Raw genomic sequence first — 21,230 nt, 5'->3', positions numbered from 1 at the left:
ACTTAATCAGATAATTGACAGACAGCAATATACAAATCAAAAACCGAAGAAAACAAACTTGAGCGAAGAAATAATAAAAAAAAGAAAAAGAGGAAGAAAATATTCTCAAAATATAACTAATAGACTATAAATAATACATTTGGTGGCAGACGGACATCGTAAAACAAATTAATACAAAATTAGCGATATTTATTTAGTACACTATACTATACTATGATATCGTGATATCATATAGCAATGTAAACATTAATTTGGAAATAATGATTTTAATTGCATGATGTCCTTCCATAGTAAAATATCTACTCCACGATCAATGAGTTTCTAACAGGAAGTCGGTTCAGTAAATTTGCGCATGCGCATTGCGGTCAGTGGGCGGTAGGCATAATTTTCATAATGGTGAGTTTATATATTCTACCTTTCTTAAATCTATTTTATTTTGATGTAAATATATAAAGATATATGTACAGCTGTAAATATTTGTATATATAATTGTAGATTAAACTCCGCTTTGATTTTAAAACCGAGTCATGCTGTCAGATCACTACAGTTTTGTATATTACCGTAGTTGAGGCTTACCCTAGCTACGAATTCCTGTATGAATGTACAAGATGATCTGTTTTCTCCTTGATAACTATATATATAAATATTAATTCAGGAAATCTCGAACGCAGCTGAATAGCTGTGAAAAGATCCACGCTCTCTCTCTCTCTCTCTAATATATATATATTTATATCGAGAAACTCTGAGTAGCAGCGCTGTAAATCATCACCTTCGAACAAATATATATAGAGAAAGATGTATAGATGTGTGTGTAGTAAATTACTTTAACCTTTAAATATCTACCTGTTAACCATTTATTACTTCCTCTCACTCTGTGTGTGTATACTTTCATATTCTCAGCACTTATGTAAACCGTTGTTTTGTTAATACCTACATAAACTGACCTGATATACTGTTGCCACACGAGAAACAATATTCAGTTAATATAGCAAATTCTTCGGAAAAACGAAGGAGTGTATTGACCAACTTCCGAATGTAACGTCATCGATCGGCCACAAGTTCCAACCTGGAGAGTCCCAAATCAATCACCAGGATGAAATTGACAATTCTGTTTCAATAATTGGTCTAATGCTACAAGGCCGTACTTCAGAATCGCGTCGTTGGCTCACTCGAACAAATCGCCCCCAGTACTTATCTAACGATATATTTTACCGGTTGTAAAGCGGTGAGGGTGGGACGCAAGTACAAAGACACGCACTTCCACAATTTCCGTCTACCAAGTAAATTCGCGAGCAAGAAATTGATCGGCTCCAGCACTATAGTAGTAGGCACTTGCCCAATGTGGCGTGCGGTAGGACAGAACCCAAAACCATGTAAAAGTGAACTTCTTGACCACACAGCTATGCCTTGTTATACAACTTACATTACTGATTGCTTTCTGAAGGTTTTACACCTTCACCTAGTTCTTCTTTCCTTAACTGCAATAAAATGCAGCAGTACTTGCACATTTCCAGGAAGCCCCCATGACACTGCAATAACATTATATTGTATTCTTCAAAGGTCAGTACATATTTCAGTGATTGCCTTTATTAGCCAAGCACTCATTCTTTCTCATAGCAATCACTTTATTCTCTAGTCTGACATGTCTTTCAGAGTTCACACACAGATGGAGCAGTGCCCTTGATCTTTACAAGCCCTCTCTGACTGAAGAGATAAGTACATCTGTAAGGAAATATCTAATGACAGTATCCAAGCTGGCTTGTTCAAAAAAGCAGAAGCTTTTGTATTAGTGATAGATGAAGCAGAAAGATGAAATTATAGTATTCATGCCCTTTGAATGATAAGCAATGTGTAGGTTCCAGCCTCCCAAATCCTTCAAATAGAATTCTAAATTACAAAGAGAATGGTTTAGTTAACTTCAAACAGAATGCAAGCATAGCTGTGTAATAAGAAGTTTCTTTCACCCATGAGTGGCTTCATTTTCAGTTTCATTTCACAATACTAGGTCAACCATAGCCCAGTGATTGACATATGGTCAACAGGAAGTGTATTGGAGCCCTGTTCCTGCTTTTGGAACATCAGCCACTTAAATCACCCACCTAATTCTTGGAACCCTTTAAGAGAGTTCAGTCTCTTACAAGCATTCTGACAAGGACTCCAGTCTTGTAAGGCTCCAGTAAATGTCATCTGGGTGATACTTTTCCTCCTCCTGGCTATTATAAAAGTAATAAATTAGCCGGTACTCTAAAACTTGTATAATGCACAATGTCTAAACTTACAGCACTAATGTTCATTCAATTCATTCTCCATGTTTTTTTTTCTATGCTAGCATAGATTAGGCAAATATATTATTGAGACATTGTTTTAGAGCCAGATGCCCTTCTTGTCACTAACCCTTACCTATATTTCAAGTAAGAGGTATTTTATCCCAACAGTTTTCAAAGGTGCAAAGCCAGCAGATGACATGGTAAATCATCACAGCCCATAGCTGAACAATTTTCAGTGGAGCACAACTGTAAACAAATACACAGGTACACATGCCTACACACACACATGCACATGTATGACTTTCTGTATTTTTTACATAGTTTTAACATCTACTTTTCCTTACTTGCATGAGTCAGAGGTGACAACATTGAGGTAGAGTTTTCTATGGTTGAACACACATCCTGATGCCAACCCTCATCTGTTTCCAAGCAAGGTTATCCCTTCATCTATCACATAAGGAACAGCCCAGGCATGCTTTTTGCAGAGGGCTACAACAAAACAACACTGTTTATATGAATGGTGAGGCTATTGTTTACAAATAATGTGCAGTGTCAAGAAACCCAGACATGCCTTTGCAATGGACTGCAATTAGATGACACAGCATCAACAATGAGTCTCTTATTTGCAATCATGTGAAGATGAAGAAAAATACAGACTCACTCACACACTTACACATATACATATATACAATAATGTTCCTTCAGTTTCCATCTACCAGTTTCATTCACGAGGTATTGATCGACCTGCTGCTATAGTATTAGTAGAGGACACTAGCCAACAGTGTCCACATAATGGAACGGGATCCCTAACCATCTGGCTCTGAAGGGAACTTCTTAACTACACAACCATACAATAGGCTTATTTCAATTCCCAACTATCAAATCCACTCACAAGGTCTTGCTCCTTCTATATCATATACACTTAAACAGATTTCAACCTTTATTTAAAAAATAATTCAGCATACACACACACTACCCAAAATCTAAATTATCGCATCCCTTACCTGTGTTTTGCTCAAAGCTATTTTATTTACCCCGCCAATGATTCTCATCTTAATCTTGGTAGTGACACTTGCATGTCCTACAACTCTATACCATCATGAGTTTTACTCATGGTAAGTGTAACCAAGCTGAGCAGGTCTGAAGTGAAAGATTAAGCTGAATGAGAATCGCCATCAGAAGCTTTGACAAGCATTATGGTAGATGTAAAATTTTGTTTGAAGAATCAGTTAAATAATAATCAATGATGAAACTCAAAATATGTTGGATGATTGAATCATGTTGACATTGACCAGGGTCACCTTGTTTCTGTGGATACTTGGCTGTGTGGTAAGAAGTTTGCTTCCCATCCACATAGTTCCAGGTTTCAGTCCCACTGTGTGGTACCGTGTGCAAGTGTCTGCCACTTCAGCCTTGGCCAATCAATTCCTTGTGAGTGGACTTGGTAGACAGAAACTGAAAGAAGCCTATCACATATATACTTATATGTGTGTGTGTCTTAGTGTCTGTGTTTTGTCCTTCAACCACCACCCGACAACTCAGTAACTTAACAGTTCAGCAAAAGAGACCAATAAAATTAGTATCAGGTTTAAAATAAAATGTAGTACTGGAATTGGTTCATTCAACTAAAATTCCTCAACATGACTGCAGACTGAAACAAGTAAAAGATGAAGGTTAGATGTCATTCAGCTACCAAATCATTTTCATTTTTAATTAAGCAGAAACCTAAATAGTTGTGCATATGTGTGATAATGAGCAATATGTCTTTGAGCAAGGCATTTCATTTCATTTGCTCCTCCAAAAATGAGTACCAGCCAAATGCTGGTGCAGCTCTCTGTCCTTCCTAGGTCAAAAAGTGGGAAAGTCAAAAGAGTATTTATCTCTGCTCATGGTTACATTGGCACCCGAGACAGTTCGCAAAAGCATGATACATGTTATCAAACCATACTCATTTGTGGATGACAGCTGACCCTAAAATGTACAACATCACATTACAGATGATCTGATAAGTGTTGAGACAAAATGGTCCTCATGATGTCAAAAATATATTCTAATGCTTCTCATCCAAACTGGATTTTTCTTTTTTCTTGCAGATTCGTTTCATTCTAATCCAGAACAGAGCTGGTAAAACCCGTTTAGCCAAATGGTACATGCACTTTGATGATGATGAAAAGCAAAAGCTGATTGAGGAAGTGCATGCTGTGGTTACCGTCAGAGATGCTAAACATACAAACTTTGTGGAGGTATAATTATTTTTAATTATTTAATTCTCTTCTTTATTTCCTTACCTCAAATATTTTGACTTTTGTAATTATTGATTTTCTTAACTGATACTAGTTGGATGGGTTTGTAAGTTTAAATAATCATTTAAAATTGTTACAAAGATTGTCATGAAGAATACAACAATCTAGATAGTGCTGATACCACAAAGAATGCACCCAGTATATTCTGTAAAGTGTTTGGGGTTAGGAAGGGCATTCAGCTGTAGAAACACTGGAGCAAGTTGTGGTCCTCCAACCCATGCTAGCATGGAAAGTGCAGATAAGATGATGACAATAATGATGATGAAAGTATTATTCAGCTTGTCACTAGCTCCTCTACCTTTATTCGTAATGAGAGGGTGATTACTATTTTGTGATGTGGCAGATTAATGCAAATAATATTTGTTTTGGGGTTTCACTCTTTGATTAGTTTAAATACTCAGCTATTGTGTACCTGTGTTTGTACCCGTCAACTATTGAGAATGGTCCTAGGTTTTTCATTATATTTATGAAAATAAATTGACTAAAAACATGATAGCAAGGTTTGAACCCCCAGTCTCTAGATCTTGTATCAATTGAAATGACAGAATCACTGTTATTATATGACAATCAACTACTTCTATCACCCAGTTTAACACCACCACTTGACCCTTGGGTGTTACTAGTATACTCCACTCTAGTACATGAATTGAAGCCAGGTTTATGATCTGAGAATAAATTCTTCCTACTAATCTTGGAGACCTTGAAATGGGTCATGGCTGTCGCCCTTTTGCTTCTTACTTAAGTCATTAAAGAGAATGATTTTAAAAAAGCCACTGCAGTGTATCCAAGGTGTCATTCATCATTATCATTTACCATCTGCTGTCAATAAGTTGAATACCATGGATCTCCATCTGAAAGAGACATCAATGCCAGTTTAAGTTTTTGTGCAGTTTCTAAATGCTGGTTCATTAATGTATAGACTATCATGAACGGTGTCGGTGACACATATAAGGCACCTGTGACTGTGACACATCAAGGGCTCCTGTGATGGTGACACACAAAAGACATCCATGGCAGTGACTCATAAAAGGCACCCATGACAGTGATATGTAAAAGGCACTCACTACACTCTTGGAGTGGTTGGCATAAGGAAGGGTATCCAGCCTTAGAAACCAAGCCAAAATCAGACTGGAGTCTGGCACAGCTCTCTGGCTTAGTAGTTCCAGTCAAACCATCTAACCCATGCCAGCATGGAAAACAGATGCTAAAAGATGATGCAAATGATCTTATGATCTGTAACACTAACTTCAGGCAACCTGCTAGTCACCTGTTCACCTACCAGTCTGGTGGGTACACTACTCAGATTGACTACATTCTCGTGTGGAAGCTTAAAGATCTTCTGAATGGACAGAGACTTAGAGACGTATTACTTGAAGTTTTTGATGAAAAAGCGGAGGATATAGCATCACATAATGTGGAGGACAACTAGAGTTTCCTACGGGACAACTTGTTGAAGGCTGCTGGCCAGATCTGTGGCTGGTGCAAAGTTCCCTCCTGACCTAAGATAACATGGTGGTGGAACAATGTAGTTGACAGGGCCATTAGGGAAAAGAAACAGGCATGGAAGGACTGAAAGTGTAGTGGTAGCAGGGAACTGTATCAGATTGCCAAAACGGAAGCTAGGAGACAGATTTACTTAGCCAGAGGGGAAGAAGATAAGAAAAATTTTGCCAATGTTCTGCATCATGAGGACCAGAGACTTAAAGTGTTTCGAATTGCAAGACAGTGTGTGAGAGAAAATCGCAATGCCGTTGAGAAATATGTCCGCATGGATGATGGCTCACTTGCATTTAATGATGCTGCAAAGAGAGAGACTTGGAGAAGCCACTATGAAAGGTTGCTAAATGAAGAGAATGAATATGAGAAAGAGAATCTGCCAAATGTCGACCCAACAGAGGGACCAGCTATTCGAATTGAGAGTACCTTGGCAGATAAAGTAGTTAAGGGTATGAAGACAGGGAAAGCACCCCCAGCCCATCAGGAATCACTGCTGAGTTCTGAGATGCTTAAAATATCTGACATTGTAGGCTATTGTCTAGTCACCCTTATAGTTAACCAGGTGATACACAAAGGAGTCATACCCAATGACTGGTGTAGCAGCACCATAGTCAACTGTTACAAAGGCAAGGTGATACATTAGATAGAAATAATTACAGAGATTTCAAATTGTTGGATCAGGTGATGAAAGTCAAGGAGAGGGTCATAGCCCAACTAATTAGAGAGAGAGATAGTTTAAATGAGATGCAGTTTATGTTTGTGCTGGGGAGAAGCACCACTGATGCTATATTTCTGGTAAGGCAGATACAGGGGAAATTCCTAACCAAAGATAAACCTCTTTACTTAGCTTTTGTTGACATGGAGAAAGCCTTTGACAAACTCCTCCAGTCCCATATCCAGTGGTCAGTGCAGAAACTAGAGATAGATGAGTGGTTGTTGAAAGCTGTACAAGCCATATACAGGAATGCTGTCAGTAATGTGAGGGTTGGCAATGAGTATAGTGAAGAATTCCAGGTAGAAGTTGGGGTTCACTAAGGATCAGTTCTCAGCTGCCTTTTATTCATCATAGTCTTCTAGGCAATAACAGAGGAAGCTCTTCCATGCTGATAACTTTGCTCTAAGAGCTGAGTCACTACCAGAACTAGAGAAGTTTCAGGTGTGGAAGCAAGGTCTAGAATCAAAGAACGTCAGAGTCAATCTAGTAAAAACCAAAGTCTTAATAAGTAGGAAGGCAGACAAATCACAATCACAAATCCCTTCAGGTAGATGGCCCAGCTTGATCTGTAGAAAAGGTGTAGGTAGAAACTCCATAAGATGTACCTGGTGTAACTTAGGGACACATAAGAGGTGCAGCAATATCAAGGGAACGGTTAACTGGGTAAGATAGTTTTTGTGTGTGGCAGATGCACAGGTGCAATAAACAACGAAGATATACAGAAAACAGATTCTGTGACATGCCAGGGAGAAAAACTAGTAGTAGTTGATAGCTTCCATTACCTAGGTGACCAAGTCAATAGCTGGGGTGGATGCTTTGAGAGCATAGCTGCTAGGATAAGAATAGCCTGGGCAAAGTTCAGAGACCTCCTACCTCTGCTAGTAACAAAGGGCCTCTCGTTCAGAGTGAAAGGTAGCCTGTATGATGCCTGTGTGCAAACAGCAGTGCTACACGACAATTGAAACATAGGTTGTTACTGCTGAGGACATGCATAGGCTTGAAAGAAATTAAGTTAGTATGCTCCGCTGGATGTGTAATATCAGTGTGTGTACATGACAGAGTGTAAGCACCCTGAGAGAAAAGTGGGACACAAGAACCATCAGATATGGTGTGCAAGAGAGACAACTGTTCTGGTATGGTCATGTGTTGTATGTTGATGAGGACAATGGTGTGGAGGGAACCTGTGGAAGAGGAAGACATGGGATGAGGTGGTGAAGCATGAGCTTCAAACATTGGGCCTCACAGAGATAATGACAAGTGACCGAGACCTATGGAGATATGCTGTGCTTGAGAAGACCCGGCAAGCCAAGTGAGATCATAGCCGTGTAGTTGGGAAATAAGCTTCTTATCACACAGCTACTCCTGCACCAACATTCAACCGTCAACATCATCATCATCATCGTCGTTTAACGTCCGTTCTCCATGCTAGCATGGGTTGGACGGTTCGACCGGGGTTCTGGGAAGCCAGAAGGCTGCACCAGGCTCCAGTCTAATCTGGCAATGTTTCTACAGCTGGATGCCCTTCCTAACGCCAACCACTCCGTGAGTGTAGTGGGTGCTTTTTACGTGCCACCTGCACAGGTGCCAGGCGGGGCTGGCAACGGCCACGGTCAGATTGGTGTATTTTATGTGCCACCGGCACGGAAGCCAGTCGAGGCGGTGCTGGCATCGGCCACGAGTCGGATAGTGCTTTTTACGTACCACCAGACCAGGGATCCTGGCTGGTTCAATTCGATTTCGATTTCGCTTGCCCCAACATGTCTTCACAAGCAAAGGGGGTTGGCATGGGTGCCTGTCGTACGGTCGCATTGGAGTATTTTACGTGCCACGGCCATGAGTCGGATAGTGCTTTTTACGTACCACCAGACCAGGGATCCTGGCTGGTTCAATTCGATTTCGATTTCGCTTGCCCCAACATGTCTTCACAAGCAAAGGGGGTTGGCATGGGTGCCTGTCGTACGGTCGCATTGGAGTATTTTACGTGCCACGGCCACGAGTCGGATAGTGCTTTTTACGTACCACCAGGCCAGGGATCCTGGCTGGTTCAATTCGGTTTCGATTTCGATTTCCCCAACATGTCTTCGCAAGCATGGGGGGTTGGCATGGGTGTCTGTCGTCGGATGAGGTTCTATATCGACTTCGCTTGCCTCAACCGGTCTTTGTGTCCAAGGGAGGAAAGGCATTCATAAGTGGGCTGGGCTCACTTGTCCTGCCTGGTCTTCTCACGTACAGAATATTTCCAAAGGTCTCGGTCTCTGGTCATTTCCTCAGTGAGGCCTAAAGTTCGAAGGTCGTGCTTCACCACCTCGTCCCAGGTTTTCCTGGGTCTACCTCTTCCACGGGTTCCCTCAACTGCTAGGGATTGGCACTTTCTCACACACCTATCTTCATCCATTCTCGCCACATGACCATACCAGCGCAATCGTCTCTCTTGCACACCACAACTGATGCTTCTTAGGTACAACATTTCTCTCAAGGTGCTAACGCTCTGTCGAGTATGTACACTGACATTACACATCCATCGGAGCATACTGGCTTCATTCCTCACGAGCTTACGCATGTCCTCAGCAGTCACGGCCCATGTTTCGCTGCCATGTAGCATGGCTGTTCGTACACACGCATCATACAGTCTGCCTTTTACTCTGAGCGAGAGGCCTTTAGTCACCAGCAGAGGTAAGAGCTCCCTAAACTTTGCCCAGGCTATTCTTATTCTAGCAGTTACACTTTCAGCGCACCCACCCCCACTACTGACTTGGTCACCTAGATAACGGAAGCTATCAACTACTTCTAGTTTTTCCCCCTGGAAAGTGACGGAAGTTGTTTTCTGCAGATTTTCGGAGGTTAATGCTCCCGAGCATCTGCCACATACAAAAACTATCTTCCCAGTTAGCCTACCTTTGACATTGCTGCACCTCTTATGTGTCCATAGCTTACACTGGGTACATCTTATAGAGTTTCTACCTACACCTTTAAAATTTCCCACAGAAAAGTACTGATCTACCATCTGATATTAATATATCTCCATTGATCACTAGGAAAACTCATTTAGAAAAGACACATTTATCATCATCATCCTCATTTTCAACCTTCATCTTCCATGCTATCATGTGTCAGATGATTTGACAGGATCCAGTGAGCCAGAGGTATGTGCCATGATCCAATGTTTGTCTTGGCACGTTTTCTACAGTTGGACACTATTTCCTAATACCAATCAATTTACAGGGTGTACTGGGTCTTTTTTTTCGTGGTACCTGCACTAGTGAGGTTGCCATATAGCTTGCAAGGTTAAGATCCCCATCTACTGAGTGGGGCTACAGTAGAGAGGAGGCAGCTTTATGTTAGGTGATGAAAGGTTAGATAGATTATGAAGAAAGGGGCTAAAATAGGTTTTTTGCTGTAGAGGAGATACAAGGCTGATCACATTGTACAAGAATGGGTGGGAGTAAAGAGGCTGGAAAGAGATAAAGATGGTGGTGACAAAATGTCAGTAGCAAGGGTGTATGGAGAGTGTGAGAAATGTAGATGGAGTAAGGGTGAAAATATTCTAGATGATGATCACGGGCTGAAATCTGATCCTTAGTGACCTGGTCTTTATCTTAAGCTTTCACCTCTCCCTACTTCTCTTAACCGCTCAATAAGGGAGGTAACTGTGTTATGTCATAAATGTAAGTCGAATGTGATAGGTAAAAAATTACCCATATTTATGACATAACACAGTTACCTCCCTTACTTTTGAAATATTTTGTCTTACCTATTATCAATTAGACTTTAGGCAATGGTCATTTTGAAGTGCTACTCCGAAGTATTAGAAAATATTTTTTTGTAGCGTATACTACACAACAGAGGCTGAATGGTAAAGAAATTCAGCTCTCAATAAGGAGATTCTAGATTCAATTCTCCACTTGGCAGTCCTGGAGTAGGCATCTTCTCTCATAGCCTTGTGTAAATGAAATTAGGTAGAAAATGTGTGGAAATCTGTCAAATGAAATGTACCTTGTCATATATAGTATCACACTTACTCTGCTTCAAGATTACATTAAAAATACTACTGTCTTTGGAATATTCAACCACTTTACACTTTACTTGGATAAGGATTTCCTTAAATCATTGAAACCAGTCAGAGCCATCCAGTGTTTAATAGCAATTCTTAGCTTTCTAAACTAGACCCAGTAATGTTTTGTATCATGAAACAACATGATATTCTGAGGGTTTCAGCTAACAATCTAGTGAATCTGATCTTACATATTTAAGATCGTTTATAAAGAGAACTTTGCTTCCTTTTAAATTATTTTCCTTATCCTAATACAAATTCTTTCTGTTTCTTGCACTGTTTTCTTTCCTTGGGATTGCCTCAAAAACAATAATTTCTTCAGGAGAGACATGAATGTCACAACCACCACTCCCATATTTTCTCCTCTCTCGATGTTTATATCCAACATTACAAAATTTCACTGGTCAACTAAATTATTAACTTTTTTTCTTAATGAATTTTAGATGTTAATTACAAGTTTGTCTTTACATTTTCTAAATTTTTTAAATCTTTAAAAATGTTACCAAAATTGTATTAAATAACATTTTGTACAAAATAGTTTATTCCTTGAACCAAAACACCCAACATACATTTTATTTATTCATTACATAATTAATTTTAGCCTCATTTTATATCAAAGGTTCAATTAGAATATACCTGTAATTGATGAATATACAACATCATACAAGTTACATTATAGTGATTATGATATTCTCTTATAAAGTAGCCTTCTGTCATTGTTTCACAACTAAATTAACTTTCTATTATTGCTTTTAAATAAAACAACTCTTGACTAAATTTTTTTTCTTCTCTCTTCATTTCTTAGTTTCGAAACTTCAAAATTGTGTACCGCCGCTACGCAGGCTTGTACTTTTGTATATGTGTTGATGTGAGCGACAACAATCTCGTATACCTAGAGGCGATCCATAACTTTGTAGAAGTTTTGAATGAATACTTCCACAATGTTTGTGAACTGGATCTTGTGTTCAATTTTTACAAGGTAAAGTTTCATTTTCATTAATTCTATTTTTTTTGTTGTTTTTTTGGGTGGGGGTTGTTTCTCTCATTAAGATTGGTGGCCAATGTTTACATTGGAGGAAAATAATCACTGTTGAAAAGTTTCAGGAGCAGTTAATGATTTTTCTGAAGCCTCGCCTGGCCCCCGTGCCAGTGGCATGTAAAAAGCACCATCCGACCGTGGCCAGCGCCACCCCGACTGGCCTCTGTGCCAGTGGCACGTAAAAGGCACCATCCAATCGTGGCCGTTGCCAGCCTCGCCTGGCACCTGTGCCGGTGGCATGTAAAAAGCACTCACGGAGTGGTTGGCATTAGGTAGGGCATCCAGCCGTAGAAACATTGCCAGATCAGACTGGGCCTGGTGCAGCCTTCTGGCTTCCCAGATCCCAGTTGAACCATCCAACCCATGCTAGCATGGAAAGCGGACGCTAAATGATGATGATGATCCAGCATATTCATCCATTTACAAAGCACAAGGTTGAAGTTTGAGGATTATTTGGTTGCTACTTCTAGCATGTAGATTGGTCATATAGAGCAGTGTTTCCTACCCATTTTCACCAAATGGCCCAAACACTTGAATACTTCCCCAAGTTTTTAACCCTTATATAATACAAGTAATGGCTGTCATTAAACTTAAAATTAATGTATTACTCACTGCTCCCCTCATGGCTCTTAATGTCCTTCTAGGGAGGGGCAGTATAAGCTGTTTTGAGAACTACTAATCTAGAGGGTTCCTTGTTGACTCCAAAGAGGTCTATATCATCACTTGCTTTCAAACTGACTTCACCAGGCATTCTTCTAAGGAGGCCATCAGTAAAATTGACAGACTGGACAATAGAGAGAGAATATATCTAGACTGTTCTACAATTAACTACTGCATGTTAGAATATGAAGTATGGTCCTCAACTAGATGTAGGCATAGCATACCCTACACTGTGGATCACATCTTGTTGTTCAGACAACTACATGTCATAGGTTTGCTCAGCTAGGTCTGACCTGGAGTGACACAGCAAAGACAACTGTTTTTACTCTTTTACCCATTGCAGCCTGTCATACTATGCTATTTTCATTTAGTCAGCCAACCAGGTACCCTACAGTTGTCAACTAGTGGTGATGGCTGGTTTATATATTGCCACTTCATTGCAAGATTTGTCTTATATGGAGTAACTCATACTACTCTGTATTCATCATCATCATCATACAACGTCCGTTTTCCGCGCTAGCACGGGTTGGACAGTTCGACCGGGGTCTGGGAAGCCAGGAGGCTGCACCAGGCTCCAGTCTGATCTGGCAGTGTTTCTACAGCTGGATGCCCTTCCTAACGCCAACCACTCCGCGAGTGTAGTCGGTGCTTTTTACATGCCATCCGGCACAGGTGCCAGGGGGAGTCTGGCAGCAGCCCCGATCTGTTGGTGCTTTTAACGTGCCACCGGCACGGAAGCCAGTCAAAGCGGCACTGGCATCGGCCACATTCGGATGGTGCTTTTTATGTGCCACTGGCACAGGTATCACAACTACTATTTCCATTGACATTTATTTCGACGTTCATGTACTTGACTCAATAGGTCTCCTCAAGCACTGGTTTGATTAATGAGAGAGTGGGGGATCAGTTTCCTGTATTTTTTGCCTTAAGTTTTTTTTTTTTTTTCAATATCAATCACTATATAATACGAAGTAGATGAACAAACAGACAATCCATAATGCCACTAGTCATCACAGTTACTTAACTAACTGTGAGTGTACACATTAAGTTAATATATTAACTATTAAATAGAAGAAATTCATTGATTTAATACTCTATAGTCATCTCAGATTTTCATTAGACAAGCTGTTCAATCTGAGACCATCACTCAGCATATTAGTTGGGTATCGTTTAATCGACTTTAATACTTATCCTCCTGAAAAAAAATGTCAATTGTGGCCTTATGCTAAAGTCTTTTAAAAAATCAGTATTATTATCAATATTATTGATTTTTCTTTATAAATTGTTTTGATATATATATATAGATTTATTGCATTGCTTTGTTGTATATCTGTTAGCAGCAAGTTTATTATCTAGACATCATCATAGATTTATTCTCCTTGAAATAGGTCTTTTTTTTTTTTCTTTTTATGACTTTTGTACCTTCAAAGATGGGTGTAATAAGATAATTCTTTATTAGAAAAACAGGCAAGAGTTAGCAATAGGAAGAGCATCAAGCTATAAAACAATGTCACAATAATATACTCATCTAACCCATGCTAACATGGGGAAAAAAACCTAATGAAAATGGCTTTCTTGCTATCAGTCATTGTAGTATGATAAATACTTATATTATCTGTTAATATAAGTATTCATCATCCTACCCATATGACTATAAATAACACAGATCCAATCTATTTGTTGACAGGTTGTTTATTTTGAAAGCAACCATTCTCTCAAATGTGTTGCCTGCACAGGACTTGAAGAATTGCATTCATTCTTGATGCAAAGAATTTAAAATTAGAAAACTTATCTTCATTAATTGGAAAAATGAATTCTTTCTTTTAGTCTTTTACTTGTTTCAGACACTAAACTACAGCCATGTCGAAGCACTGACACTTTGTCAATTAAAATGAAGAGGGTTCCAGTTGATCCAATCAACAGAACAACCTGCTTGTGAAATTAACGTTTCAAGTGGCTGTGCTCTCCACAGACACATGTACCTAATGTCGTTCTGAGGGGGATTCAGGGTGATACAATGGTGGCCCTTTGAAATACAGGTACTTCTCATTTTCGCCAGCTGAGTGTACTGGAACAATGTGAAATTAAGCACCAGATCAAGGATACAATGCACTGCTAGGTATTGAACTTACGACCTTATGGTCATTAGCCAAATACCTTAGCCACTAAGCTATGCACCTTCACACACTGAAGCACTACCTTGATGGGTGTTGTCAAACAAATCAACCCAATTCACTCACAAAGCTTTGGTTTGCCTAGGTTCATAGTAGAAGACACTTGCCCCAGGTACCACACTGTGGGACTAAACCAAGAACCATGTGGTTGGGAAACAAGCTTTTTACCATGCCACCAAGCCTGCACCTGTATATATAAAATGAAGAGAGAGTGTCAGGTGAACTTTTTTTTGTACTAATAAATTTTCTTTTCCATCTATCTTGTAGGTTTACAGTGTTGTTGATGAAATGTTCACTGCTGGAGAAATTCGTGAGACCAGTCAGACAAAGGTTCTTAAACAACTTCTGATGCTCTCTTCATTGGAATGAAATGTCTGTTAAAGATGATGTTCTGCCACAGGGATTGTGCAAGATAGGGAAAGATTTGTTTTTGAAAATGGAGATTGTCTGGACATCCCATTTGAAACCAGTATTAATGGACTTTCTTAACCAACTATGACATCTAACATTTTAAGTAGGTTTTAAAATATTGATTTATGTATGTGTGTGTATATGTATACACACACACACGTATATACATGTGTATACACACACACACATATATATACAAATATATACATATAAATATATATAGATATGTATATATGTACACACACACATGTATACATATATATATATGTGTATAAGTGTATATATATATACACAGCACACACACACACACATATATGTATGTATGTATATATGTGTGTGTGTTATATGTATACACACATATAAGGAGTCGCTGTGACAGCAATTCTTGAATTTGGCTGAAGTAACTGTCAGTAACTAATATTTAGTTTTGGTTTTTTTGTCACAACCTGTGGTTATTGATCATATATGGAATTATGATACTTCTATCTGGTATCTGTCTGGTTTTCAAAATTCAGCCTACATCTTCCTGGCTTCAAAAAAACCTAGTAAATTATTTTATTATTAACATTGATCTATATTAACTTGTCCACAATGTAATCAAGTGGCACGTTTATAATTTCTGTTTTTTTTAGATGAATCTGAAAATTATCAAGTGGCAGAAAATAGGAGAGTGATAGATTAAAGGCCTTAATGCATTTAATCTCATTTCTCTCTAAGCTCAAAATCCTGCTGAGGTTTTACATAGCCTTCTCTCCTCCAGGTCAATAAAACAAATTACCAGAAATACATGGGGGATCAATTCAATCAAATGTATTCTCCCACTACAAATCTTTTGCCACATGTCAGTTGCTTGTAATCGTTTTTTTTTTAAAGTGGATTTAATGTTAAGATGACAAACCAGACATTGAAATTAATAGAGTTGTTGATTAACTTTGTTAATAATGACGGACCAGGTAGTATCTCAATGGAAACTGTCCTGCATTCATAACATCATTTAGTTAAGTTGAACATTTGTGAAACTATATTGTAATGTTCAACTGCTGGTAATATACGTAATTTACCATGCAACTTATATACGTACAGACACATACATGTATGTATGTGTGCGTGTGTGTGTGAGTGTATATATATATATATATACATATATATCTTTCATTCAGTTATACTATCCCACTACCAACACATAAGTGTTGAAAAAATAAAATCATTTGGTGTGTTCCACAGTGAAATTGTAGTCAGTCAGTGTGCGTGTATATAGATATATATATATATATTATATATATATAAAGAAAGACAGTGGATTGCAATCACTGAGTAGTTTGTTTCAAATTAAAAGTTCTGTGTCTACCATGACAAAATGTATGAAACTGTTAAGAGTAATTCCTATATACATATTTGAACAGGAGTCATGTAATCACCTTCATTGGAGGTGATTACATAACTTCTTTTGTCCTTCACTTATTGTTACGCTTTGTACTCTCCTGAAGCTTTACTCTTAAGCATAAGTATATTGGGTTCTAACTACTGGTTCTTAGTATCACTATACCTAAGTGAAATCGTTATATATATATATATATATATATACACACACACACACTCACACACACACAGTACAACTGTTTCTGTTTTACTTCCTTTCTTGTAGTGACTAATGTGTATCCCTCTCTACCACAAACAGTAATATTAACTAGGTTAATATTCGACACTAACTGGTTTTCACAGAAATCCTTATCCACATCGCTCACTTTTAAACATCAAAGGTATCTGCTGTATCTAAAATCAGTTTGTCGTCACACAGATTATGTAATGGTTTGCGTAATTTCATCAGAAATTCCTGTAAATCTTTTTTTACTGATGCTGAGTATTAATGACAAATTGTTACACATTTAATAAGCCTTAGATCATTTTTCCGGAATCTATGATCCATTCTATAGAAATCATTGGAAACATAATGGTCATCTTTGTTAATGAAATCAACATATTTCAACGAAGGTGAGTATAGGATTACCATTTCAACATTTAATATAGATTAATCTCTGGATTTCTTCTGACTCACTCTAAAATTGAACTGTAAGCTATTATGTCACTCATATTACACACCTGGAAGCAAATTAATGAACTTTTAACTTGCCTTTCTTAGATATTGGAAACCAGCTTTAGAATCATATTGACAATGTAAAATTTTAAAATTTTATGGAAAAAAGTAAAATTTTTAAAAAATAAATAAATAAATGTCTATTGCCAAATTGAAATCTAGAATGTTCTGTTTGGTTGACGTTACATCACAAATACAGTGACTGGTTCGTTGCATTTATTATTTTTTTTCTTGTAATTCTTGTTAAAAACTCATTATATACATTGAAATGTGAATGTATGAGTATATGTATGTAAATATATATCAAGAATATATATATATATATATATACATACACACATATAACATATATAAATAATATATACTTATACATATAAATGAATATATAGCTAGATATATATATATACACACACACATATATATATATGTACACTTATATATACATATATATATGTGTACACAGATATACACATATACATATATATATACATCTGTATACATGCAAACGGTGTGTGTGTGTGTATATATATATAAACAAAGAAATAGACAATGTTTTTTGTTTTATTTCTAATTGTGCATATAAAAACTGTGTTTACTTTATTAAATATTGTTAAAAAGCTTGAAGAGTATATTGTAATGGTTGTTTACAGTAACATTCCAAAACAAAAAAAATTTGGTACAACTCACAATGTTTGTAGTTCATTTTGGTTTTTGGCATGTGAATTCTGTCTTATTTGTCAAGATTTCCAGAAGAAACTCTAGTTTGTTATTGTTACCACAGTAATAATATTACATAACCAAATAAATAATTATTGAGTGAAAGAGAGCAAGTGAGAGAGAGAGAATGAGAGAAATAGTGCTGCCATAGCTGTTTTGCAGATCCAAAACTCTGATATTATGTACCCACTCGGAAAATCCAATCAGTCCTTAAATGCCTATTGTGCCATCCAAAGCACTGCTGTAAATACTCGATTACTGTGGGGAAGGTAATATTTTATGCTGTAAATCACATTAAATAAATGAATTGTTTACCTGGAATTTGTTTTAATTGATTACTGTTTGTTAATTTTTTTTTTATTTTCTTTTATGGATAGCAACACTTAAGAGAGCATCTGTTTTACTCTTTTACTTGTTTCAGTCATTTGACTGCGGCCATGCTGGAGTACCACCTTTAGTCGAGCAAATCGACCCCAGGACTTATTCTTTGTAAGCCTAGTACTTATTCTATCGGTCTCTTTTGCTGAACCACTAAGTTACAGGGATGTAAACACACCTGCATCGGTCGTCAAGCAATGCTAGGGGTACAAACACAAACACACAAACATATACACACACACACATATATATATATATATTATATATATATATATATATATATATATATACACACACACACACATATATATACAAAGGGCTTCTTGCAGTTTCCATCTACCAAATCCACTCAAGGCTTTTGGTCAGCCTGAGGCTATAGTAGAAGATACTTGCCCAAGGTGCCATGCAGTGGGACTGAACCCAGAACTATGTGGTTGGTAAGCAAGCTACTTACCACACAGCCACTCGTGTGCCTATCATCTTTATTGTTTTAACATTCAGTTTTCTATGCTTGCATCAGTTAGCCAGGGTTTATTGAGGCAAATTTTCTACAACCAGATACCTATCCCATCACCAAACTGTATCTATGTTCAAGCAAGTTAATACGTCCCCACTGCAGAGATTAAAAATGAATGACATTACTTTACAACAATCACATAATGTCAAGATGAGGCAACACACACACACAACAGGTTTCTTTCAATTTCCATCCTCCAAATTGACTCTCACAAGGCTTTGGTCAGCCCAGGGTTATAGTAGAAGACACCTTCCCAGGGTGTCACACAGGTGCCACGTAATGGGACTGAACCTAAAACCATGTGCTTGAGAAGCAAACTTTAATCACACAGCCAGAGTTGTGTCGAAGCCACACCTACACTCAGTTATGCCTGTGCCTTACAGATACCTCAACAGGATATTTGGCAAAGAGCTTTTTTCGTTTACTTGCTGGGTGCCTGGAGAAAGACAGTCCTATGGCCCTTGCATGCACTCCTAGGTCAGTAAAAATGATGTCATTAATGTCCGTCTTGGACCTTTGTAAATCAACTGCAGCCATGCTGGAGCACAACCTTTAGTCGAGCAAATCAACCCCAGGACTTATTCTTTGTAAGCCTAGTACTTATTCTATCGGTCTCTTTTGCTGAACCGCTAAGTTACAGGGATGTAAACACCCAGAAATTCCAACATTCTGAGAGGGAAAAACTTGGTGTAGTAGTTGGGGAGATTTGTTGCAACAAGGATGAAAGACAGAAATTAACCTAGTCAGCTCCAACGAGTAGAGGCTATTATAGAAGTGGTAAAACAGAGAGAGAGAGGAGATAGCACGTTTATGGGTCAGAGGCTGAAAGATGTCTGATTGACTTTATACTAATCAGCTGAGTGGCCCTTTTTTAGTTGTGGTCTATAATGTCTCTATGCAGTAGCAGCACCATGCCATTGTCATCCTCACCTAAGCTTTGTAGAATATCAATAATTGTTGGAGTGTTGATATACAACATGCTACTTTGAAGGAGTGGACACTGAAATAGTTGTAACAGATAGTGGAAGGGTAGAGCAAGAATACTTTTTTACTGTAGCTTAATAAGAAGTTGCTCTAAAATTAGCTTGTAAAATCACTATCTGGTTTATAAAACATTCCTTCACTTATGTTGCGTGTGAAAGCAGTAGGTTTTTAGGTTTTTATAGGGATTATGTGATCACACACGCACACACACATATATATATTTTTTTTTTATGGGCTTCTTTCAGTTTCCATCTACCAAATCTACTCACAAGGCTTTGGTCAGCCCAAGGCCATAGTAGAAAACACTTGCCCAAAGAGCCACACAGTAGGACTGAACCCAAAGCCATGTGGTTTGGAAGCAAGTTTCTTACCACACAGCCACATGCTCCTCCTCCTTTAACCCTTTTCATACCAACCTGCCTGAAACTGATTTCATTCTATGATATAAACTTCTTATTTTGAAGTGATCTAAATTAAAATCTTCCGTCAAAATTTTGCTAAGTTTAGTTGCAAACACCACCTTAATAGAAACAAAAGCAGTGAAGTTTAACAGCAATATGTCAAACAAAAGGCTTAAGATGTAATGCTGATAAATCTCGAAAGTTGGCAATGTTGTAGGGGTTCCTTCATTAGCACATATAAGTGAATAGCAAGTGATCATGCTGTTCATAGTGAGGAGAAATGTCTTAGCAATGAATGTAGATATTCTAGAAAAGAAATATCAGTCTTCAAATTTGTAGTCATTCATTTTTCATCATCATCATCATCGTTTAACGTCCGTTTTCCATGCTAGCATGGGTTGGACGGTTCAACTGGGGTCTGGGAAACCAGAAGGCTGCGTCAGGCTCCAGTCTGATCTGGCAGTGTTTCTACAGCTGGATGCCCTTCCTAACGCCAACCACTCCGTGAGTGTAGTGGGTGCTTTTTACGTTCCACCTGCACAGGTGCCAGACGAGGCTGGCAACAGCCACAATTGGATGGTGCTTTTTATGTGCCACATCCATGCTAACATGTCTTGGACAGGAAAGATGTTTGAGACAAGACTTTTATAACCAGATGCTCATCCTGACACCAACAGGTAAGTGTTATTTATGCAAGTCAGGGATTTTTTTTTACTCCAGAGGAATTTGAACAAGCAGAGTTCATAGATGCTATGTCAACAGAAAATATCATTGTGGCTGTAGCTCAGCATACACAGATGCATACATCTCTTATTCTAACCTTTTCTTCTCTTCACAACTTTTGAAATTTCCACCATATGTTACCTTCAAAAGAAAGACATTGTCAAAGTTAAACTTTCCAAAAGGCATAATCGTTAGAGTCCACGAAAAAGGCTGGATGGCTGAATCCCGCATGAAAGAATGGCTAAGACTTGTGTGGGGACGACATCCCAATACCTGTGAACATAATTAATTTTTGGAT

The 21,230-nt window shown here is 38.2% G+C and overlaps 1 protein-coding gene across 1 annotated transcript; it reads left to right on the top strand.

Moving 5' to 3' along the window:
• Window positions 1–245: 245 nt before the first annotated feature.
• LOC115212967 (AP-2 complex subunit sigma) lies at window positions 246–17,330 on the top strand. The gene is made up of 5 exons (XM_029781830.2): window positions 246–396; window positions 4,361–4,510; window positions 11,639–11,812; window positions 14,974–15,352; window positions 16,376–17,330. The coding sequence occupies exons 1-4, from the start codon at window positions 394–396 to the stop codon at window positions 15,073–15,075; spliced, it is 429 nt and encodes a 142-aa protein (XP_029637690.1). The 5' UTR covers window positions 246–393; the 3' UTR covers window positions 15,076–15,352; window positions 16,376–17,330.
• Window positions 17,331–21,230: the final 3,900 nt, after the last annotated feature.

This window comes from Octopus sinensis, linkage group LG6, assembly GCF_006345805.1.
Source record: "Octopus sinensis linkage group LG6, ASM634580v1, whole genome shotgun sequence".
Taxonomy (NCBI): Eukaryota; Metazoa; Mollusca; class Cephalopoda; order Octopoda; family Octopodidae; genus Octopus; species Octopus sinensis.
The sequence above is the reverse complement of the archived record's forward strand: the minus strand, read 5'-3'. Positions and strand labels throughout refer to the sequence as shown.